A 26,542-nucleotide genomic window follows, 5' to 3' on the forward strand; every position below is an offset into this window, starting at 1 on the left:
TATATATATATATATATATATATATATATATATATAAATATAAATATATATATATATATAATATATATATATATATATATATATATATATATATATATATATATATATATATATATATAATATATATAATATATATATATATATATATATATATATATATATATATATATATATATATATATATATATATATATATATATATATATATATATATATATATATATATATATATATAACGTCAAGACCATGTGCATGCATGATGTGTAGTAAATGTGACCATTTGAAAGGAGACAACGATTCAGAAGTAATCTATAATTACAACTTTTCAACTTGTCCTAATATATCGATAATGTATTCGTTAAAACGATTACCTAACTTTCATTTCATGCATTAAAGTATTATTCATATCCCTGTAGATACACACAATGTACTAGGAGCTTTATATTTATTGATACACAGTTCTAGGTCTAGTACATTGAATATTTTCGTCGGTCCCGAATTGAAGATCTTCGTGTTTAAATGCGATGATGTCTAGTTAGCAAATATGATTCTTCTTTGTTTTCAAATTATTCTGTATGCCCAACTAATACTGACGAAGGCTAGTTTCATGAACATATACAAGGTATTTTCCCAATAATTGTTTCACAGCAATTTTCATGTGTATGAATATTCCAAAGATCTTTCATAACTTTCCAATAGGGAAGCATATGTCATAAAAGTGAGCTCAGCTTCTACCCATCTTATCTATTCCCAGGCATTTAGAGTATTTTATAAATGGTGGAAATGTTGAAATTGTCCATAGTAAAATTACAAATGAGACAGTAATGGCAATAATGATGATGCAGCTTCTGGTGGTGATTATAATGATACCTATTACGACGACTAAGTTTTTTCTTTCTTTTTTGTTAAAGATGATAATTATCTTAACCTTTAGATAAGGCAATCTAAGAGACTGTAATCGACCCCCTCACTGCATTTTTGAAGGATTTTAAAAAACATTCCGATATCATAATGTGTTACCCTTCTACTATTTTTTCGAATGACAACTGTGTCATGAACTTTCAGATATACGAGCACATGAAAAATAATTGATATGTAAGAACAAGTTCGCATCTCCCTTTCTATCGAGAAACCTTAATTATGGCGTTGACAGTAGAGATGACATGCATTTATTAAAGAAAAATATTATTTTACTTTCAACAATATTCTAAAGCAAGATATCGAAGTCATGGGTTTGACTTTGCCCTTAGCAGTAAAGCTCCTATTCATCGTACTGGTTGAAACGGCATGTAGTCTGGCCTTTTCTCTGTATTATTTACTAAAGTACGAATAGTTAAAGGGAAAATAAAGTAGAGGTAAATCATTAAACAATGTTGGCATGTACGTGCAATGTAAAAACCAAGAAGCCAAACTAAACAAAGTTGTATATTTTCACATGCGTCCTTACGAAGGAACTCATAATGAAAATACCTTTCCTGATTTTAAGTGTATTATCTCTGTACATTCCAGTACGCAATACAGTCAATGTGATTGTACCTCAAATATTTAATAGGTAGATATTTCCCATGATATTCTTAAGATAGCTTGTTGACCCAGCCTACGATACTTATTTTACAGACCGTTTCATAACTGGTCTTTAGAACTTTTCAATGAGCTGGAGCTATATTCAAAACGTTGGAATATAATAGGTTGGCTGGGATGAAGACTTGATTTTATACAAACGTTACGAGCTAACTGAGGCATTCATACAAGGTATATGGTGAAATATGTTGGAGAAAAATCACTCCTTACATATATCAATACTCAAAATAAATTTCCTGTTACACCACATTCAAACGTTATACAAATTCAGATAATTCCATTTTATAGAACTTGAGATACTTTGACTATAATGAATTCTAAAGAATGGGGGAGCGATTAAATTATTCTTAGAATAAAGACAATGTATTCATTATTGTTTTCTTTAACTGAACGAAAGATTTAGACGTTTGCTTAGATGATACCGGTCATGTTTGTAAAATAGTTAATCCAATGTCTTTCGCTACTTATTCAATTTTTTTCTCAAATACCATTGCATGTCTCAGCAATTGGGGTACATTTATTGTATTTCTGAGATCCGTAATCATTCTATGATCAGCAGTTCGCGGATGCTATCACCGTATAATGGAGGTTATGTAGTTTCATCTGTTTCATTCAGGTCTGTTTCTGCAACAAGATCACTGATTGGTGTTATATAGGTATCTTTAGGTACATGTACATCACCTATCTCAACATGACAGATTTCAATAGAAGGAGCAGACTCGTAGAATATGCGCTCAGCAGTCCTTCTGGTTTCGTGTGAATTTTCGTAAATTACGTTTCTTATCCCGATGCTGTATTCTGATGCGGCATCCTGAAAAAGAAGCAGAACACGAAGGAATGCGTTTCAAGAATTTATTATTTTGAACAAACCAAACAAATAACAGAGCAGTGAATAAGAATCGTTAACTGGGGAGGAAAGAAGAGTGCATAGGCTGAAATTTTATGTAAATGTAGTCGAAGGCCAAATAGGTTATTTTTTCGCTCTTCTACTAACAGTAGACAATTAATCATAAAATGACCGCTAGTGAGGAAGCGCTTATGTTAATGAATTATCTAAGGTAATTTATACCTGAATAAACTCTTTTACTTACAAATGATTGAAAGGGTTCATTTGTAATATCTGTGACGGAATTCAGGAGACATTTTAGATCAAAAGTTGTGATACACCGACAGAAGAATAATTATCTTTTTTCTGATTATCAATTCTTATATCAAATCAAGACAATGAAAATTATTGTGGATACTACATGCATAAATCTTTTAGAACAAATATGGTTCTTATCTGAATTTATGTAGTTGTAGTTTGTAACTGACATAATGTGTCAGTTATGGTTATTGATAACATTTGATTTGACTATATTGTACCTGATTTACAGTTACTGGAATCAGTTGTTCATTGCATCTTTGCATTTCTATATTTCTTGATATGCAAAGGTTTTTCGCTAGCTATTTACACAGTACCTAACACTATTTACCATCCAATCCCATGATAGGACCAAAAGAATGTAAAGAATATCTAGTCAACTTTTCAAGAATTCCACTTTTTATGTATTATACATAAAGTTTCAATCGCGATAAATGTATTACAAAGATGAAGTCACATAGGACATTTGATACATTGTTCCAACAATTTGCATGTTTGAGTATGTGCACATTATGTTATGAATTTAGCGCAGAAGCTGTGCACATTCTGAAATTGTTTGCTTATTGTCTGAAAAGGTTATTTTAATTCATTATAATATACAGAACGAGAGAGAGAGAAGTATGGTTAAATATGAGAGAGAGAGAGAGGAGTATGGTTAAATATTACATCATCAGTAATACTAGAACAGTCTTGGAGGTTATCTTCTACAATGTCTTCTCTTGCGTTGTTAGGTGAATGCAATCTCTTAATCCTTCTATATACTCGGTCGGGCTTTGCTGGAATATGTGGGAGTCTGTTAGGCATTTCTAGTTCTTTTCGAAACACTTCGCTGTCTGTCTGTCGTACACGTGCATGACACAATGCTCTACAATCTGTAATAATTTCAAAATCAATCTAGACAATAGTAGTAAACATTTTGGCTATCATAGTAACTAGTGACTTATCGCTTTATTAAAAAGGACCCCCTAGTGGCCGCCTGGTCTTAAAAGGTCGCCTTTACCGATTTCTAGTTTGCCTCAGACCAAACAATGAATTGATGACATCGTCAAAGAATATCAGTTAATGGTTAGTATCAGAACAGATCTTAGCTGAATGTTTGTTTACATATACGTAAAAATATGCCAAACGTATCAGAAGCAAACAATAGATAACGACGACATGTCTGACAAAACAATACCTAAAGCACGCATTTAGCAAAAGTACATCACAACCAAGCTTGGCGTATTTCTATTCCAGAAAAATGGACAAAAAGATCTAACTCTACAAATTTTCTGGTAAACCCTTAAAGTGTTTCTTATGTTTTTTTATCCTAGCGTCCATGCAATGTCAATGTCTTTATGCGCATTGTTAACATTTACCAGTTTATCGAAAGCATAAACATTTAGCAGTGGGGAAAATCTGAGGACATTGAGCCTATTTTAGACAGATACGGAAACTTTGTATACTCCAATTGCACCAAACGAATTTTGTCTTATTGGTACTATCCATTTTAATGTAGTGTGCCATCAAAAGTGTTGACATAGTCATAGAGGTTTTCTTGGTCAGCCTGCAAGTTCCAACCCTCTGGAGGCAAAACCAAGATATCTGCTGCCTTTTTGTATGCATCTAGTATTCGTTTTGAGTCGGAAGTTTATTTTATTATATAATATTATTTAGCCAAATCGCTGATACAATCTGTCTTATCTTTGAGACAGCGTTCTGAGTCGCTTAGCCATAGCCAGGTTGGCGAGGGATGTAGTTGTGCGATCTTCAGCATTTTATACGGCAAGACTGCGACTAGCTATTGACCTAATACACTTTCTGTTCATATTTCCTGGCCGGCTCTCGAGGTCAGCAATAACGTAGCCATCTTATCCTTATAGGTTTACTTCAAATATACCATTATGTCTGCCTCAGTAGACTTGTAAATGTATACAAAGGGATCATAGTCGACACAATAGCCTGCAGTGCCAATGGCTATTGAATCCTTCACCTAAATGTGGAACTCTCTATCATGAAACCTTATGTCATAGTCCGGACAAAATCCTTGTTGCATAAAATAGAGATCTGGAACCACCGTGCCAAACATATGCCATAAGAAGCGACTAATGGGACCTCTGGGAATGATAATATTTGCGGTACATAATATTCATGCAATTTGTATACTTCACTCACAATAGGACACTTGAGGTCCATAAGACGAATTTTGTCGTGGTCAACCAAATAAAGATCATTTCTATATCTGAAACTGGTTAGAGCTTGAAATACGAAATATGTTCAATTAACAGTTTTCTTTTTTAATTTAGATCTCCTGCTTTGCAAGAGCTATTGAGTTGATTGTTACACTAACAATTAGCATTCAAAACCCAAACATGATACATTTAAGCTTTTTTAATTTCAGTTAGATTCCTCTCCTGATAGTCTCTTCAATACCTCTTTCATATTATTTGATTTATCACTGATTTGTTCTTGCATTTGAATTTGTCATGCGCGGGTGAAAAGAAAAGATTCTTCGTAATTGGTTTCATCGTCTTTGCTTAAACCGATACTCTTCCACTAGTTATAGCTGATGTTACTATATCATGTTTCAATTCCTTCCTCAAAGGCCTGTGGAAGAAAACTGACAACTTCTCAATAAACTTAAATGAATGTGCAAAGAATGACTGTTTTCTGCTAAGCAATATCCAGTTGTATAAATATTTATACGAATTGACACTCCATTACTACTGCATCCAGTTAGTCTCATTATTTTATTTTATGTTTGCAGATATTTTGTCGTTACACTTGTGTTACACCTTGTTGAATCTGAAAACGACGTAGAGGTAAATAAATGATTTACCCGTGCTGTTTTGTCGGATAGATATTCTTCCAATGGCAGTGCACTTGTTGCAATTTCACTCATTTATCTAACGATTCATAATGTAGGTTTATTTTATTAAATTGTCTTAGGTAAAAGTCATTCTGGTCTCAAATGGACGATCGTGAACTGGTTAAAAGGAAAATGATTGCATAGCTTTTCATCTTTTCCGAACTTCATGCTTGATCGTGGACAAATTTTAAAATATGCGCAATCCAAAGGGTAGATTTTAATGTTAAGTGGTAAATTGTCTTGAAAATGTATATTTCAGCTGTCATCTTGCTATTTGTCTGACTAATTGTAGCAAGAGCTTGTGATAAATACCTGATAATTTGGTTATTAGCTAGAAAGGTTCTTCAACATACCTTGTCTTATCATGATACTACATTTCTCTTCCATATGTTAAAATATTTTTAAGTAAATGTCAATATACTATCTGGGAGTTGAGTAAGTAAACATAAAACCATCAGCTCTACAAAAGCTCTCCAGTTTGTATAGGTGCGCCGAAAGTGCATATTATATATGACCCTATACTGTAATTCAAGCTATATTTGCATTCGTATATTGAATCATTACTGAATGACATGAAAACATATGTACATCCAAACGATTCGCCTTTGTTTGTGATATAATTAATTTCATCTCTTTGCAATATAATCCAATTTTCAGTAGAACATGATTTATATTTATAATTATATTAAGTTTTAACAAGAGCAACTGTATATTCTCCTAAACCTTGGTGTGCAGTTTCACATTATTCTGACCAATTATCGATCTAGTATCGGGTGTTTTATCCTTCCACTAGGGGTATTTTTGGTCATGCGGTGGAGACTAAAACACTTCTCCTATAGTAAATTGGATTGTTCCATATTAACACTGTTGTTTTTTTATTTCAATGCATTGTCATCAGGAGAAGGTATTCAGACAGTAGTTTCTTATCTGGAAATAACTACGAAACATACTGGTCTGACTAATTCTGGTACATTTTGATCTGTTAATTGGCGCTAGGAAACCATTCCTAACTTTCGAGTCAGGCATAATTGCGCAGTAATATAAAAACACACACAGAAACACATGGCTGGGACCCAAACGTGACCTTATGTATCAACTGCGGATCAAGTGGGATTAGTCCAGAGGAAATTCTAAATAAGAGTGGAGCCAGTTTAACTTAGTAATCTGTGCTTCTCCCTACTGAGGGATGGATATTGTGATTGAGAATAAATATATGCTATGCAGGGCCGGATTACAGAATACCTCTTTCCAAAGACCAGTGAAATTATTTATTTCCTTATGTTGCTGAGGAAGAGAGTGGTCGCCTTTTCAAACTGTTCAAATGTGTATTAATCCGGCCTTGATGAAATGTGTATTTGCATTGTTTATTTTAATTTTTTCCCGTATAGTTGTGTTTTATTAAGAGTTGGTCAAATGTACCTGTATAAAGGAAACAAACAAAATTCATGGTGAAGCCAGATAAAGGCTTTCACAAGCACAAACACTGAAATGCAGACACATATGGATGGTACATTATACATGATCGCAAACAATGGACAGAATGCTAATCAACGTACAATATAAACATAAAAGAAAAGAAAATATTGATAATATTTCCTGTAGGACAAACAAAGAGGAATGCAATAAAAGTACTCCATTGTTATGTGGAAAACAATTACTTTCTTGCTGAAAACAACGATGAGTAAAATCAGACGTGAAATCCATTGTTATGGGAAACAAAATTATGTCCTTACCGAACTCAATTGAAAACCAATGTCGAAATAGCTTAGCCTTTTTGTTAGAAGAAAGTTACAAATATATATGTATATACTTTTCGTACTCTTTGATTCTTCTGATAGATACTATTTTGTACTCAATAATTTGTTACCTCGTGTCAAAGATAATATACTATTCACGCGTACTTTTGCAGTTAAATTTCGTTAATTTTTAAAAATTGGGATTATCGTATTAATGTGTTGGATTAGGACAGGTGTTACGAGTCTATGCTTTTGAAAAAAGTGAAAAGCAACAAATTTTGTAACATTCAACATATAATTTGTTTCCCTAGAACACAATGTGAACATGACAAAAAACGGACGGTATTGCGAATTAAATCCCCGAATAACCTAGCATTACATATATAAGTCCTAAAATTTAAAGTTCCGAATAAATCTTAGTACAAATCCAACGCTGAAGTGTTCATGTGTCTGGGACGACCTGTATAATGCTGATGGACAAACAGTCTTTTGCTTAAACACAACACTATCATTCCAGGTTAGATTTAACTATAAATCATAGTGAAAGTCTCTGTCCAAGAATATTCTTTTTCTATGAGTACTCTTTATTTATAGAAAATCGCTGAATCAAATAATTAGAGGAAATATATTCCAGACCAAACGAACACTGAACACAACCAGAATACAAATTTATTCTGCAATATCTTAAACACGAATGAATATTCCTTTCTTGATGTTTACAAAATTAAATGTTTGTTATTATTATCAGGTAAATTGTAGGGGAATCACAATAACCTAGACCAAGACCCAGTTAAAGATATTTGCTTTTATTATGACACAGATAATAAACCCATAGACATGGTGAATATTTTAGCATTGTATTAGCTGTTTACATAATAAATTAAAGTGAATAATTTAGGTCATGTAGAAAGTAAAAATGATTTTTGACATTGTTAAGTCCACCATACAATGTTACACAGGATATGAGACCAAGAGCTTTGAGTCTTTATTAAGCACATTTCTAATGCCACATGATATTCAGTATTGTTTTGCAGCGAAAATACTACGAGACCATTATAACATGATGAACACGTACATATACTTTCAGCGGTTAATATAATATTTTTCGACCTGAATTTCTGCTTGCAAATAGCAGCATGTTGGTTGCTCTGTTCAATAGCATATATTATATATATATATATATTATTGAATGATAAAGTCGAGAACAATGTGTGCTTTTTGCTCAAAAAAACATTTATCAATATGTGTCAATGAATCCATTACAAGAGAGTCGACAAAGAAAGTTGCCTATCGACTATGAAAACACATTTCCCAATATGGTTAACGCAGCAGACTCACTTGTACTTAAAATAAGATCGACTACCATCTCTGCATATAGCTATACAAAATACTTATCAAGATGGAATGATGTAAATAGTGGCAGAAGCAATAAGTTCTTGTAATAAAATTATGAGCCAAATTTACTTTCACTGATCACATCACACAGTTTGACAAGCAGATCATAACTCGTTCTGACTCAGCAAGACATTCATTTAAGCGAACGAATTGATCTTAGTGTTTCTGCACCATCTGAGTATAAAATAATGGCAAGGCAGTTGGAATGGAAAAAGCAGTCTCGAATGTAAGTAAATATAATTTATTTTGAAAATGAAAATGCAAACTATATCCTTGATTTAGATATGTTGTCCATAAATGATTAAGTAGAGTGGGGTGCATGGAAATATGTATTGTGAAGCAAAACAAAGAGAAAAAGAACCTCTTTGTTTTAGGTTAATCGTTTATGGTGGTTCTCTCTCTCTCTCTCTCTCTCTCTCTCTCTCTCTCGCTGTTGCAAAAGCGGTCAACATGATATAAACATGACAGGAAATTCACACAGTTGTGATAATTAATTGTCCTTAACAATATTTGTTTTCCGTCATTGTTCATTTGTCTGCTTTTATTGTTCCAAAACGGATGTTTCCTCCTTTGTGACATCATTAATGTTAAATATACTTATACCTCAATACTTTCATCCTCTATTTCATATGAACAATCTATACACGTATTTAGGAGTGGCATACTATTTAATTTCAATATGTCAAGATCAGAACTTATACTGAGAATCAAGTTAGAGCGGTTGTTTGAAATTGTACAACTAGACACAAGAACGAAATAATTGTGTAGCCGGATTTCCTTTTTCAATCCCTATTGTTTAGGTAAATGTTCTTTGTATCTCTTCCAATAATGTCATTTTAATAGGTGGAATCAAGCAAGAAAACTTGTTAACAGATGGAATAACATTTGTACACGGGCTAGTAATGTTGAAGAAAAAGCCCTACCTGTTTTATTAGAAGCATTTTTACGCCACTTCATCACCAACACAGATCCTATGACCACCAGCAACACGACAGCTGCAGCTAATCCTATGCCGGTTACTGCAGTTAGAAAACCGAAAGAAAGATAGAACAAAGTCACATATATCTAATCAGTTAACTATAGTCATACATGTGAGAATGAAACTTGTGTCACATAGGTTATCTTCGTAAAACACAATATGTGCATGCGAAAAGTGTGTGTCTATAGGTCTGTCTGCAAATATGTATAACATATATCGTTTATAACTGGGTACAAAATAATATAGTTATGTAATACCTTTCTTTGCAGATTCTCTTAATGTTTTGAAGAATAAAGTTTTTACTTGTTTAAATAACGGCTAGTAGGACTGAAGAAATCCAGCTGCATTGCTTTCAAACCTAACTAACAGGCTGACCAATTTAGGCTCTATATCTAAGTTAGTATTATTTCTTCTCATGCATGGTTAATTAAAATAAACCTTCATAAACCTTCAATATTATTAATTGATTTTGCATTCCCTTTAATATATAGACGTCATGCAGCTAAGAACATGGGATGCCAATGTTAAAACAAACGACGTCATGCAGCTAAGAACATGGGATGCACATGTTAAACCAAATGTTTTCCTTAATTAGACTCACAATGAGCGGGATAAATATAGATACGCTCAGATACCAATTTTGCCAATTAAATCGATCGACTATTATAAGCTCGCAATATTTGCCCGACTAAATAGGGAGACAACTTCTCATAGCTAGTTACGTTACTGCAAAGAATGGTAAAAAGAAACAAAACCCACTAGCAGGAGAGACGTTAGACAGATGGATTCATTTTGAAAGGAAGCAAATATCGTTTATAATGTAATTTTAAATTAATAAAAGTGAAGAATTGTTAGGGAAACCAATTCTTTTTAAAATAAACAAATATATAAAGGAACGGGTATTTATTGTTTTTATAGAAAAAGATTTATAAGAAAAAGATATTTTAGTTCATGTTGAGCGATTATGCAAACTTACCTCTTATGACGTCCTTAGTATGCTTGTCTTCTGTAATTGAAACATTTGATGTATCAAATTTGTTTCGAATTATGTTGATATTTTAATGATTGTTCAAATATAATCAAATGTCTTCATATAGATTAACGTTTACTTCGAACTTTCGAAACGTTTCGCATTATAGTTTCATTATTTATATAGTTCTGATGAAACGAATGTACTATTTTATTTCACAATGTCTTATGACTCTTACAAAATACCTTCAATGCATAATATTTAGTGACACCAACATAATCATGAAGTGCAAAGTTTCTTTTTCACTAAACGTTCCAGACAGATTTTGGAACATTAACATTTATTTTATATAACAATTTTAACATTTATTTTATATAACCTGCTAACACATTTGGTATCCTCAAATATACGAATTAATGCTGCTATTTCACGACTTAACATAGTAAATACACGCATGATGGGTTTACTGACTCTGTAAAGAATTATGTATGTGTATATCGTTGCAGACATCCATGTGAATTAGAAGAAAAAAAATCAGTCCGTACGAATATTAAGTTCAAATTGTATTACTCTCGAGAATGGCAGATATACACATTAAATAAGCTGGTTTGTAGCGAGAGGGTCGATGCTGTAACACACTGAAATATATTGGAAAATAAAGGTAAAGCGCTTTTCAGTGCAGAAAGATTAGATATCATTTCTAAAATGTTTGCTGCAATCGACGTCTTACCGGAAATGTGACGAAAGAGCTTTACTGCCTTACTCTGGATTAAACAAGCATTAGCAAATAATTTAATTATCAAACTTTAACGATTAAGGATTGGCAGGGTCTTTCGTTGTATGAAGAAATTCAAGTGAAATACGTAATCGCATATTTTACAGTGACACGGTTTGAATAATTGTAATCTGATGGAGGAAAGTTTATATATAGGTCGGCAAACTCAATTACAATCGAGGAGAGCGCCCATATCAATTTTGACCTCCTTTGAAGCAATGTTATATATATATATATATAAATAAATAAATAATATATATATATATATATATATATATATATATATATATATATATATATATATAAGATTGTTGACATGGTCTGGAAGAGTCTATGCCCAAAGTACACATAAAGTACTATTGATATTTTGTGGGAATTGATAGAACCTGTTTAAATGTCCCATCGTTCACAAGCATTCGCTGACATCCTGAGTAAGAACACAGTAACACATTATTAACAAAAGTTTGTGAAAACAATTACGTTAATAATATCGCTATAAATACCTTCCTATTTCCTGTAATGAGCATGGTAACTATGAACATATTCTTAACTGTATCATGTCAACAATTATATTAAAACGTGCCCCCCCCCCAAAAAAAAAAAAAAAAACACAAGTGGGTCAAAATGTATTTGCATGATATTCTGGGTGTGAGAAAGGTGCTGGTGTTGCGAACATTATCCAGATATTTGTTATTCGTTTTCAATCCATAATTATAGATTACTGCATTTGTATGGGAAAATATGAACTACTTTTTTTGAATGGAATTCTGCAAGACCTTGTCAGTGCAGTATATCCATCCGACAAGACGAGTTCATATTTTCCCATACAAATGCAGTAACTTTTTTCTTAAATGCTCATTTTCTTATTCTACCTAATGCTTAATTATATAAACAAAATACACTACAAGAAACAACGTAAATGAGTTTATGCCGTATTTCAAACTAAATACACAAGTGCAGATTTATCATTGCACCACGACAGCTTATTAATGGGCACATAACTCTACCCAGATAAATTTCAACTTAGTCGCGCGCTCGACATAACTTTCAAAAGAAAATGGCGTGTCTAGTTAAAACTGAAATTTACAATCATATTGTGAATGAATGCGCATTGCAGCAACCTTTCGATCTGATCTGGAATGAATAGATTTTGCTATCTTGATCCGATTGGACGAAACTTTTAGATTTTGTACATGAAATCGGATTGAAGCTGCGCGAGAGAAATGGGTTTAAATCTGCAAGTGTGTCTGTTCTGTCATTTACTATTTGAAATCATTATGTGGGGAAAATATGAAGTGTTTCAATTGCAATTATCAAAAGTACGCTATTGAATTTAATGTTTGTTTCATTTTGAGTACAGTAAGGAAGATGTAATTGCACTTGGAACATTACATTACTATTTCGAAATGTGCAATCAAGCTTGAGAACTCATGACATGGCACATGTAATTCGGATTTGCAGAACTAAGAAAGTACATTTTGAGGAAATTCTGGATGTTTTTTTTGCCATTCTTATCACCAGCTAAAGGAGACAGTTTATGCCTTTATAGCTTGCATGTCATTTGTAGGTACCAAGCAATTTTATGAAATCTTGTGTCTATCGCAAAATCTGAAACAATGAATCATAAATTTAACGTGGAATGTACCCAAACTGTTGGTATGTTGCTTGTCCACGAAACATCTGCTTTAGTTCATTCAGAAACAAATTTAATCAGCCAAAACGTATTGCGTCTACTATGCGAATGTACATGATTTGTTTACAAAGTAGTTATTAATACAATATTGGGCACACGTGTCCTGCGTGTGGGTGCAATATGAAGGTGTGCAAAATCGTAAAATATTGAACGATTCTGATAATGTAAAGTTAACGGAGAAAAGAATGCTTATATAATAATATATCATTACACCATAAAGTGTAGATAAATATATTTGTATTAAAATTCCAGTTCCTAACCAGTGTTGTCAGTCGCTTTATCATTGCATGGCTAGTATTCCTGCAATGTATGGCGCGTTGTTGTGCGATACAGTATGCAGGGGAAGTGAAAGAGCAAGGGAATACAAAGGCATTGTTTTAGAAAGCAATTTTATAGTTTACAATTTTAAAGACCATTAAAGGCATCTTTTTTGTGAAACGAAAGAATATAGTTTCCTGTAATGATGAATCGTCTTGAGAATCACGCTAAATATTTCGGCCAGCTAAACATAATCTGCCTAACTGTGCATGTTTTTCTGGCTTTAATACCTTATATACCAGATGTGTACTTTGCTTGTGATAGGGTTATGTTAAACTTGCACAAATATTTGCACCCTAGTAAAGAATCCATTCATCTATTTTATTTATCTGGAAATAGGCAACACGCAGCAGCAAATACAGAAGTAAATATGAATTAGCAATATAAAGGCAGTCAGACCATATTATCTTTAACTGTGTAAACATTTCCCAATACACACAAACAAAATGAACGGGTCGAGTTTAATATACTTGACAACGCAACTACAGTATTACCTAAAAGTGCCGGTTAAATGTCACAAATGCATCATTATTATCAAAACTCCTCTTTCCTACAAAAGGTACACATTTTTATTATATGGACATTAATAATGTCGTCTATACACCAGGAAGCAAAACATTGGCTATCGATGCACCAAGAATAAACTAGTCTGTAGAAGAACTAATGGTCTTGTGACTTTGCAGCTTTGCCTAGCGGGAGAATTTAATTGTCTCGCAAATAAATTGGACTGCCTACAAATATGTTCTTTACGTGACCTTAAATATTGAAACGCACTCACTAAAGGTCACTTTCATTACTCCCTAACGAAAAAGTCCATATAATTATTCTTCCTTACATACAGGACACGTGCTTAAAATGAACGTTACACTTATATATGTTCATTATCACTACATATAAATGGCATCGTATAATTTTATAGTGCTTTCTGGTAACTCTGAACCCGAGAAGACGAGGTATCGTCAATCAAGCGTATGGATGACATCTCAATTTTGCAATGAACTGAATGTTTACAATAATGACTAAACAACACAAAATCTTCTTATAACGGCACTAATAAAGGAGATAATAGAATGCATATATATCTGTACTCATTACAATTTGCAAGTCTTCTGAGATTCATCGTTTGTCCGTTTCGTCATGACCCGGTAGCCCCTTCTGGTATTTTATCACATAGCAGTGCTTTATGCATTATAAGATTATCAGCCGTGACTATTTTATATGTACTCGGTATAGGTGTTCACTCTGGGCCCTCTAGTGCCCGAGTGATTATAACGCGCTGGTCGTTACAGATCACTGCCATGCCACCTCTGTACTCGTGGGTTCGAATCTCTGGCACGGCGAAACTGTGGTCATGTGAGAATGCTGCCAGTAGTTTACCGTGGGTCAGTGTTTCTTACCTGGGTTTTCCCGGGTTCATCCTCCACCAGTTATACTGGCCACCAGGTATAGCCTATTTTGGTTTGACAAATAGCGTTAAACCCACTACATTTTCACTAGCAAAAGGTGTGCACGTGTGTGTGTGTTATGATGTAATTTGCAAATAATCATCGGCTTATATAATGAAAACATCTGCCCAGCGTTCCGATGAACATGAAATGGTAACAGGAACAGGAATATTACGCTTTGCATTTGCTGTGGGTAAATAGTTAACGAAACAGACATCACAATAATATCTTGAATGATTAACAAATACAAAAATTAGATATAAATTACTTGTAAATCTACTTACCTTTCTCATCAGGATGCAGGGTAATGGAGTTAGATTTTAATGTAATGTTTGTTTGTGGGTTCATAACATAACATGTGTACTGTCCAGCCTTTCGTGATTCGAAGATAATGTTTAGTTTCTCGCTTTTGACAGCGACATGACCCTCCCACCAAAATATGCAACCAGGGTAGCAATTGGCGGAACAATCTATTGTGAAACGTTCATGCTCTTTGAGGTAAAAGTCGCTTTCTTTACGACTGAGGGTTATATTGTCCGGTCCATCTAAAAAAATTACGAGAAAAGGAAGTTACATGTTGACGTGTAATAATTAGGTCTACTATTTATATTTGTATGCATGGGAACTGTCTTAAATTAGACATCGCAAACATAATTTCAACACAGTATACACATCAAATATATTGCGACGCTGAATTACCTTTACAAGGTGATTGTGTGTGACAAACACATAGAGTAATTACACGCTAGAAAAATATGATATAAATAATGGCTATTTTGTACTGCACTTTAGCTCGTGCAGCATGTGGGAATGAAAGGGGGTGCACTATTCTCCACCGGACAACACTGGAGAACGACAGTTAGGTGATACTAAACTTAATACATGATATGACGCCATTTAACATAGCAATAGCGTCCTCTGGAGCAGACATATTCTCTAATCAAATACAGCATCTCATAGCCATGAGGAAATGCACACTGTTCTAATATAGATCCATTTAATCAGCCCAATCGAAACACCAAAATGTGTCAGGTGATATAATAAATCATTGTAAGATCGTTACGATTAGAATAAAAAGCGCACAATGGTGATACTAGAGCTACACTTTTGTATATCTTTTGATAACTATTTGTAAGTATTAGTCATCAGGCTTATTGTAATGGCAAAATAAAATATAATATCAGGTCATCTATACATAATAGAAAGAAAACCTTCACTATCATCGGCGAATAAAACGAGATTAATAAAGGTGAACATCGAAATGAGTTGCACTAATTCGGAGCGTCCAAAGCTGAGTGGATACATTCACATGTACTTTAACAAGTACAACGTATTCACCAAAATATTGACTGATGATAACATCCAGTTTATGTCTTTTACAGACACTTACAACTGATTCCGATTAGCTCAGTGAGAGAGCTAATTATGGTATCCAAACTCTGCCCACAACAAATTAGAAAACAAACTATTTTATTGTAAATGAAGTAAGACGTGCCAATTAGAAATAGATAACTATTGCTAAATTTAAGACGTCAGTCGATAATGATCAAAGACATTATGAACAAAATGAAATCTGGGATAACAGCTGATGATCCTGTATATCGCGTTTGTTATTTTATAAAACGATGTATTTATTAATTCATGACAGAAAATGCAGCTCAATTACTCGTACTTGAAATAAGAGTATAAGCATGTGGTCTCTCTTTCTCTATCTCTCTCTCACACACACAAACACACACACACGCATACACATACAAGATGATCGGATCTAGTTTAATAGACCTAACCATGCAAATACAGTACAAGTGCCGGTTACACGTCACGAATATATCACCGTATGTAAGAAATTATCGAAACTACTCCTTGCTACAAAAGTATACATATGTATCATCGTGAAATGAATACAGTCAACTATACATCAGGAAGCAAAACTGTGGCTATCGATGCACAAAGAATTAACTAGTTTGTACAGGAACTAATGGGATTTTGTTAGCGAGAAAACTTGATTGTCTCAAAAATACACTAGAATGCCTACAAAAATGTTGTTTGTATGAACTTCAAAATTTAAATGCCTCCTATAAAGATCACTGTTATTAATTCCTAAAGAAAATATCCATATACTGATTATTTACATAAAGAACACGTCCATAAACTGAACAGATTGCAATTACATGAAAATCACTACATATAAATTGCAGTATGTCATATTGTGAGTACTTCTGGTAACTCCATTAGAGGGCATTATATTCAGCGAATTTTAAAAATGGCAAATTATCAAGGCAGATGTATATCGATCAAAAAATCTTTTGACGACTCTTTTCGCATTATCGGAACAATGTGTGATGCATTATTAGAGTATTATCGTGACTAGTTCATATGTACTTGGTATTCTTTTTCACTCGGGGACCCTGAGTGGCCGAGTGATCGAAAGCTATCGGCTTTACCGATCACTACCATCTCACCTCTATCCGCGTGGGATCGGTTCTAAGACACGGCCAATATGGGTATACGAGAAAGTTGCCAGTAGCTTCCCGTGAGTCGATGGTTCTTACCGGGGTTTTACTGGATTCTTTCTCCACCAGTTATAGTGGCCACCGTGTAAAGGCTATCTTGGTCTGAAAAGCTACGATACACCCAAAACAATATAACATTTACACTCGCTAAAACTTGCATGTGTATATGATATAATGTGCAGAATATTTATACGCTAATGTAATGGAAGCGTCAGCCAAGCGTTTCACTGTACATGGAAAGGTAAGGATCACAGGAATATTAATCATTGAATAGACTTACAATATGTGTACGGAGATTTTCTGTTTCGCAACGGAATTGCATTCATCATTTTAAATCCGATGTTTATCCTTTTTATAAACTATACAGGTCATATTTGTTGTGGCTGAATTAAAGATTTCGAATCGTAAAGGAAAGCATCCTCGTAATAATAACTTGAATGTTTGAGTAACAACCGAAAAAAAATTGATAAATATGCCAAAAAAAGCTACTTGCCTTTCACATCATGGTGCAGGATAATGGAGTTAGATTTTAATGTAATGTTTGTTTGTGGGTTCATAACATAACATGTGTACTGTCCAGCCTTTCGTGACTCGAAGATGATGTTTAGTTTCTCGCTTTTGACAGTGACATTACCCTCCCACCAAAATATGCAGCCTGGGTAGCAATTGGCGGAACAATCTATTGTGAAAATTTCATGCTCCTTCATGTAAAAGTATCTTTCTTTACGACTGAGGGTTATATTGTCCGGTCCGTCTGAAAAAAAGTTACCAGAAAAGGAAATTGGTATGTTGACGTATAATAAATTAGGTCTACTATTTCTATTTTTATGCATGGGAACTGTCTTAAATTAGACATCGCAAACATAATTTAAACACAGTATGCACATCAAATATATTGCGACCCTGAATATTCGACAGCATTATCTTCACAAGGTGAGTGTGTGTGATACATTATTCGACGCCATTTGACATAGCAATAGCGTCCTCTGGAGCAGACATATTCTCTAATCAAATACAGCATCTCATAGCCATGAGGAAATGCACACTGTTCTAATATAGATCCATTTAATCAACCCAATCAAAACACCAGAATTTGTCAGGTGATATAATAAATCATTGCAAGATCGTTACGATTAGAACAAAAAGCGCACAATGGTGATGCTAGGGCTAAACTTGTGTACATATTTTGATAACTATTTGTAAGTATTAGTCATCAGGCTTATTGTAATGGCAAAATAAAATATAATATCAGGTCATCTATACATAATAGAAAGAAAACCTTCACTATCATCGGCAAATAAAACGAGATTAATAAAGATGAATATCGAAATGAGTTGCATAAATTCAGAGCGTCCAAAGCTGAGTGGATACATTCACATGTACTTTAACTGGTGCAACTTAAGACATATTCACCAAAAATATTGACTGATGATAACATCCAGTTTATGTATTTTACAGACACTTAAAACTGATTCCGAGTAGATCAATGAGAGAGCTTATTATGGTACACAAACTCTGCCAATAACAAATTAGAAAACAAACTAATTTATTTGTATATGAAGTAAAACGTGCCAATTAAAAATAGTTAATTATTGCTAAATTTGATTGTGCTTCGCTTTGCGTTTATTTGAAAGGAAAGCATATAAACATTAATTATTATGTTGTCCTTCTCTTGTGAGACCCTTGTAAAACCAGGCTCAATCTTTAATCATGGTCCATTTTTATCTACATTACAACATCACATGTTTGCTATGCTGCCCACTTAGAGGACGACACCTCATCTAAACAACCAGATCTGTAGTGCAGCAGGGGTAGCGTCATAAGAGGGTTCGACGTTTTATAGGTATTCAGACATTTTATCATTTTACCGTAGTGTGTGTGTGTGTGTGTGTGTGTGTGTGTGTGTGTGTGTGTGTGTGTGTGTGTGTGATACCCAAATTATAAACTCAACTTGTCCTCCTGGTTACTAAAATAATTACGTTATTTCAATCTTTGCTGAAAATATGGAAGTAAAATAAATCCAGTAGGAGAAAGAAGGGAACAATACGTTAAGCTGCCATCAAAATACAACACACATGTATAGTAAATAACAGTTTAGATCATCATTTTAAGTATTTCTATACATAAAATATATTTCAATGCCATTATTTTAAATTGAAAACCAGCATTTGTTTTGATATTACCCAAAGCCTTTAACAAAGACATCTAGCTATATAAATATAAATAACTGATTCGTAGTACAATGCTGTAAATTTCTCTGAGCCAGATGGCTGGAAGCCAACATGAGGTTGATTTGCAGTCAAGATCAAAGTTGCAAAATAGTTTTAAAAGGAAAAACAAAATGAAGATTTACAAGGGTTATGCACACGGATAAGTGAGTAGGCGAAGACACTGGCTTTCATGGGGGCGGGGGCGTGGCATTCAAGGCACATATTAATATGTTAGAATAGGCTGCGCTAGACAATATACATGCAAATCAGTATAAAAAAGATTGGTTCTGTGAAATTACATATATCTTCTTCTTATAACGGACACATCAACTTACACGTTAAGTGTATCAGTATGGGGCTTTTCGATTGTTATTACTAATCTGTGTTAAATTCTTCTATATCCCAATGATTGTGTCCTCGCTTCCCACGAGTGTGCATCAATCGAGCGACCCCGTGGTGATACTATAACCATTGTGACCCACAGGCACCTGAACGCAACATTACTGTGAGATGCCTCTGTATGTGAATACTACAGCCAACAGTAATATTGTTAATTGTGGCTATTATTCAGGGATTAATTGGCCAATAGCAAAGTAGGCTAATTGACATTATTGGCCCAAATCAAACTCAGCCTATACACACTCAGATTATAACGTACTCTGCTCATTGCTGAATACGGATCTACGCAGAGACGCAACCAACAAGCTCGAGAAAGACTTCTTCAAAATAAAGAATAATGCGTTGCTTGAGACTACAATGGAAGAGATGCAAAAGCGAATCTGTATGAATGTTGTGCGCAACAGTGAGCAAGACAAACTCAGTAGGCGGACTGAGGACCGGCATTTGAGTCAAACTAACGCCTAACAGAGATACTTGCTGCAATCCATAAACAGACCGGACTACTTACATATACCGTTTGTGTGATCGCAAAAGTAACCCGTGTTCTCTATGAATTCATCAGGGCAGCACTTGGGAATCTTACGAAACCACAGACATCCGTCAACGAGTCAAACACCGAAGCAATTATTTAATGAAAAATTCATCAGTAGATTACTGAAAATCCAGTATGTATTGTTCTTGTCATATCCCCGAGTTACGCCAGCATGTAGAGAAAAACACCAGAGTTAACAATAATGCAGCGAGGGAGAAAATGTGGTCCAGGTGGGCATATTGGGAGATTACTGTGTTTGACCAAGCTTATGGCAAGATATGGGTAGATTATAAAATAATAATTAACCTTTTTAAAGCTAGAGACTTTGGCCAAGGTAACCCAGTGTTTGAAGATTTTGTGTAACGAGAACGGAGGAATATACCTACAAAACTAGGTCCCAAGTGACAATCATGTCAATGGGAACCAAAACCCGATACGACCTCGAACTTGAATAAGTACCCGAACATGAGCCCATACGTAAATACGTACACGTATCCAAGCCCTAAGCCTGGACGAATCTCCACTGATGCAAATTTCCCGAGCCCAAGACAAAACAACTTTTTGACCTAACAAAGGAAATTAGAATCGGAGAAGCGAAAGCAAAACATCATTGTCAAAAAATGTACAGTTAAATCCCCAATTAGACCCCAACGGCTACAAAGACCTATATATATTATAAGGTTTCAAGAAGAACAAAGAAGACATGTAGAACAACGCATCATATGTCATCAATGAGACTGGATTGATTTGTCAGTGGTTGTTCAGCAATTCAAGTTATTCTTCTGATTAAAATAAATCGAAGGAATTCTCAACAACATTGACTCGCTTGATACCAGATACAACAATAACTATGCGACATCCCATGGTACGTCTAAGAAGTTATATATTTTATGTCATATTATTTGCCCTATAGGCCTTTATACTTTTCATATGCTTGTCGGACAGGCCAAAACGATATTCCAACAACTTGTTCAATAATTTTTCCACTGTTCATATGACTTGTCCGATAGGCCCTTCATATTTTTCCTATGACTTGCACGACACCTATCGCAATATTAACATCGATATCGGAGATAGATAAATATTGTTATACTATTTCTGGTATGTGGTACAGTCACTCAAACATGTGGTGTCCACTAATGAAAGTGAAAAGAAAAACAAAAAATACATAAATAAATAAATAGCAATGTAATACTTTCTGCCTGAGATATTTCGAGAGAACTAGTAATCATAATGGCGAAAATTATAAGCAATTGCTACCTCCTGATTTGTATGCTGTCTTGAAGAAAGAGAAAATAGATAAATGGATGAGAAAAAAACAAAACATTAGCTTTAGTTCCCAATAATACTCACCGGTGACTATAAGCTTTCTAGCAATTCTACTAATCTCCTTGAATTTTTGTAGATGTATAAGGGTGTAGCATCCACTCTGTACTGAAGTTACGCTGAATATAATCAATGACACAACCAATTCGTCAGTAGCATTATCTAAGTTGCAAGAATATTTTGATTTGTCTTGTACTGTGCATGTCGCAGCTGCAACCTCTGTTGTTTCATTTCCCTCCGAATTGTGAATTCTGATAACGTCAGAGTGCAGTGTTGGAGTCTGCATTGTCCAATTAAGTGAAACATTAAATCCGGCCAAAGCGACTACATGGTCATCTAAAAATTAAAATAAATACAAGTCAAAGAACTTGCATTGTAAAAAAAAAGATGTTCAATGGAAAATGAGGTAAAATAGTGGCCTCTTTAAAATTCACGATACAAATATCTCACATTGAAGAGTACGATCAAAATAATTTTCCTTGATTTAGTCAACATGTTTTTACGAATAAGAATATGTCCCATTTTATCATATTTAATTAACACTTCGAACATTAAAGTGCAATTCCGTCGTTCAACAAATGTCTCAATTTTGCCTTTTCTAACGATGTGTACACAGCTGTAAGCTGAATTAATTGAGATATTTGTTTCTTGAATAACACGTGTCTTACTGTTTTAACAATATACACAATGATGTCAGAGCACAATCTACAATATTATGTCATGTGTCACAGTATGTATATTAGTTATTCCAAATGTGAATCACACAATTATTATTTATTAAACATGTTGTTTACTAACGGGCGACATTACATTTCTAATTGTTCAGGGAAAGAGTATTATATGGTTCACTATTACATATTACTCGGAATTTTTCTTTTCAGGAACATTTCATATAATGAAAGAAACGCAAGATAAAATGTTACAATTCAATATGGCTGAATGAATATATCTTGTTACATGGCCGTCCGTGCTAATACAACAGTATTGAATTTTAAGGAAGATTTTGGAATATCATTATTTTGTTTTGTCCAACAAGTTTATTTATACGTGGCTCTTTTTTTTGTCGGTATTGATGGGATACGTTTATAATATTACATGCATAAACACATTCAGTTTACATAATATATTGGAGGAGAATTTACACACTCGACATGTGCTTCTTTTCAAAAGAAATATGCTATGGCTTCAAAAATTTAAACTTAATATTACATTCAAAGGAATAAATATTTATTGACATAAAAGTAATTGACATGCAGGCAAATACATTCATTTATACAAATGTACATGTTCGACAAGGTATATGTTTTTTGAAACGAAATATGAAATGCAAAAACGCTAAAAACAAATATTCGATCTGAAACTTAACATTACATTCGAAGGAATAAATACTGCTAGACACAAACTAAATTCGGCTTGCATGCAAAGACGATTCATAATTTATAAAACATCAATACACTGAAATACATAACAGGATCAAAGTGCGATACATACACTAATATATTTCTCATTTACATATATGTGTACAATATATCGGTTCTTTGATTCAAATTCTATCAAATATTAGAATTTGCTTTAATGTTCAGGTAATTTGGATTGAATGTATCTAATCGACAAATCCAGCATATTTCTTTCATCAGTGTGTTCACCACCCTGATCAACAATGATCATCCTGAATAAAACAATTACTACACCAGGAGAATGAATTACGACAGAGGTGAAAAGAATGTCTCTGTAGCCGATAAAACTTTGCAAGAAAGAGAACCATCATTTAATAATTGTTTAATCACATGACATTTATTTTTGTGAATTTGAAACCTAGTTGCCTTAAAGTGTGACGTTAAAATTTCCCATAAAGCATATGTACTGGCAAAAGGGGATCTAAAAAGGAGACGGGCTGAGATGAAATCGTTAATTATTAGTTATATTTATTTGTATTACAATATTTGGAAACACTATATTAGAATTACGGAACTATACTTTTATATACTATTTAATCTTTTTACATGTATATTACATCAGTTTATATGCAGTGATATGATGTATCAAACACATTTTAGTTCATTTTGGAGTTAATAAAACATGCACCTTTCGCAATATGTGTACAGTGACAACAAGTACATTTGCTACATCTAGATGAAAGAAAATAATTGATTCAATTTTTGGTCAATTGTCGCTAAATGCATAAGTCTTTATATAAGCAAATATCGTTGTAACGATAATAAAAAGGTAGATAAAGTAATAATGAAAACTACTATGACGTCGTTAGTTTGGCAGCATCTGTCACACAAGCTCGGCCACTGGAAACTCAATAACCACGCAATAACCTATAGGTATCGTTTGTCTCTATATTGTCTGCCTGATTTAATTTAGCATTTTTTAAATGAATCTCTCTGATCATATATATATATATATATATATATATATATATATATATATATATATATATATATATATATTCTGATAACAATTAATACAACCAGCTGTAAGAAACTTCGATTCATGCCAGGAAATACATGCAAGTGTACTTACTGCTGCATTCAGCACTTTTCTTCACATGAGACACAATAATTAACATTGCAACAAAGATGTAATCCATCTTGCCAGCAACATAGTCTAGAATCAAATTGTTTGTGTGAAGCTTATTTCCTCTAAATGAATCAAGGATTCCTCCTTAGCTCATCCGCCTACACATTCAAGAAGGGAAGCGAACCTAAGTTAATGCTGTGTCACAAGGACTATTCATTTTTATTTTCAAATACTGAGTGTGCCTACCTAAGCAAACTTTTCGTATTCTGCACAGCACGAATAAAAGCTTAATGCATTGTCTCGATGGCCTAAAATTTATAATCATACCAAATTTTGGATTTCTATATGAAATGTTCGTAGTAATGCTAAACACTGTACAACTTAAAGCGTGCATTGATGCCGACTAACATCTGTATTGTATCAGAAAATGGCAGATATATAAACAATATATCACTTATGATGAGATTGCTACGATAATCTTTCTACCCAAGGAGAACGAATTACGATCGAGGTGAAAAGAATGTCTCTGTAGCTGATAAAACATTGCAAGAAAGATAACCATAATTTTATAATTGTTCTATCATATGACATTTATTTTTGTGAAATTTGAAATTTAGCTGCCTTAAAAGGTGACGTTAAAATTTCACTTAAAGCATATGGTCTAACCAAAGGGGATCTAAGAAGGAGACGGACGGAAATGAAATCGTTAATTACTAGTTATATTGGATGCACATTCAGTCATCTAGTCGTAAAACTATTCTAGAAAATATAACGCTGTATATTACAACAATTAGTTCATGCTGTATTATCGACAAAACCAAGTCACGGTGGAATGCACTGCTTATATCCCACTGATCAATGACCGATAGCGTATTAAATATCCATCGGACTTGTTACACTAGTAAAGAGAGCTCAGTTGCTATAAAGACTTGACCAAAAGCAGTGAGAGGGGATTAACGTTTTGTGAATACAGCACACTTTCAAGTCTAATAATACTTCATGTTATCAGCCTATATGATCGAAATAATACCATTCACATACAAATCGAGGATGAGTTAATCAACATTATTTTTCACTCACTGTCACTTTACACAGTAACAATAATTATAGACGATATTTTCTAAAACAAGATGCTGATAGTCTATCACTAGTTCACTTTCACAACCAATAATGAGCATGCATATGTTTGTATGTACCGCAGCAAACGTTCTATGATAAGCATTAGGCGTGCAAAGGACAGCATTTTATTGATCACATTCGGAAAGAATAACAAAACTTACCGATTTAATGTATTATCTCCAACGTAGTACAAATATATGTCATTACAATTGGTAACAGAAGAACTGAAATATATGACCAAGCTAACGAAAATGATTAGCAAAAAAGTTCCATTAAAATGTAAGACATCTCTACCTTCATTATGGAAATGAATAGGTCGATTTCCAGCGTAATAGGCTTCCGACGTGTACGACTGGCCTATACATTTGGTGCAGCCCTTAATCAAATCGACCCACCGTCACGTCGGCCCATGTCAGCAACCGATAATCATATTACCAAACAAATGAAAAACAAAGCAACAACGGTTTATTTGCCCTGGGTCAGGCTGTCAGATGGGCATGTTTGACACAGAACCCAGCTAGACAATCCATTTGATGCATCATAAACGTTAGTGACTGTCGTTGCTTAGTCTTCTCAATAAAGGCGGACTCATATAGGGATTATGCCTGCCCAAATTGAGGCACCAGTACAAAGGTACATCCAGATCCACTTCGAATTAAAGCACCGAGAAGCTTGACAATTTTGGAGGAGAACCGAATAGATAATATGATAAGCATTAGTTCTGGGTAGAAACATGCATTAGATGCACCAAACATAAAATACAATTTTTGGCTAAATGCTTAGTCTCACTTTTTTCTAGAGATCTGGTTTGTCATGAAAAGGGGAGATGGGCTTCTGCTACGACTCCTCTTACTCCTCAGATATTTCACCTCGGGCACTGCAGGCTGCACATTTTTTAACCCATATGTTCCACGGTGTTTTCGAGAATAAGCAGTCCCATGCTAATTCGTTAGCTTCCTTCTTATTTTATTTATTTTTCTCCTTCTCTTACTCTGGCGTTCAATATGGATGATCCAATCGTCTGAATTTATCT

General features: G+C 33.9%; 1 protein-coding gene across 2 annotated transcripts; it reads right to left on the reverse strand.

Annotated features, from left to right (window-relative positions):
* Positions 1-243: 243 nt before the first annotated feature.
* LOC149774193 (uncharacterized) lies at positions 244-24,543 on the reverse strand. Of its 2 annotated transcripts, XM_089945613.1 has the most exons (8): positions 24,394-24,543; positions 21,892-22,200; positions 17,891-18,151; positions 15,169-15,429; positions 10,660-10,689; positions 9,628-9,723; positions 3,392-3,597; positions 244-2,392 (listed from the first exon to the last, which is right to left on the reverse strand). In XM_089945613.1, the coding sequence occupies exons 1-8, from the start codon at positions 24,458-24,460 to the stop codon at positions 2,171-2,173; spliced, it is 1,452 nt and encodes a 483-aa protein (XP_089801739.1). In that variant the 5' UTR covers positions 24,461-24,543; the 3' UTR covers positions 244-2,170. The 2 variants fall into 2 exon arrangements, with proteins under 2 accessions (XP_089801739.1, XP_089801740.1); XM_089945614.1 differs by lacking the exon at positions 17,891-18,151.
* Positions 24,544-26,542: the final 1,999 nt, after the last annotated feature.

The sequence above is a fragment of the Sinohyriopsis cumingii genome, unplaced genomic scaffold (genome assembly GCF_028554795.1).
Source record: "Sinohyriopsis cumingii isolate HCF-2022 unplaced genomic scaffold, ASM2855479v2 utg000379l, whole genome shotgun sequence".
Classification (NCBI taxonomy): Eukaryota; Metazoa; Mollusca; class Bivalvia; order Unionida; family Unionidae; genus Sinohyriopsis; species Sinohyriopsis cumingii.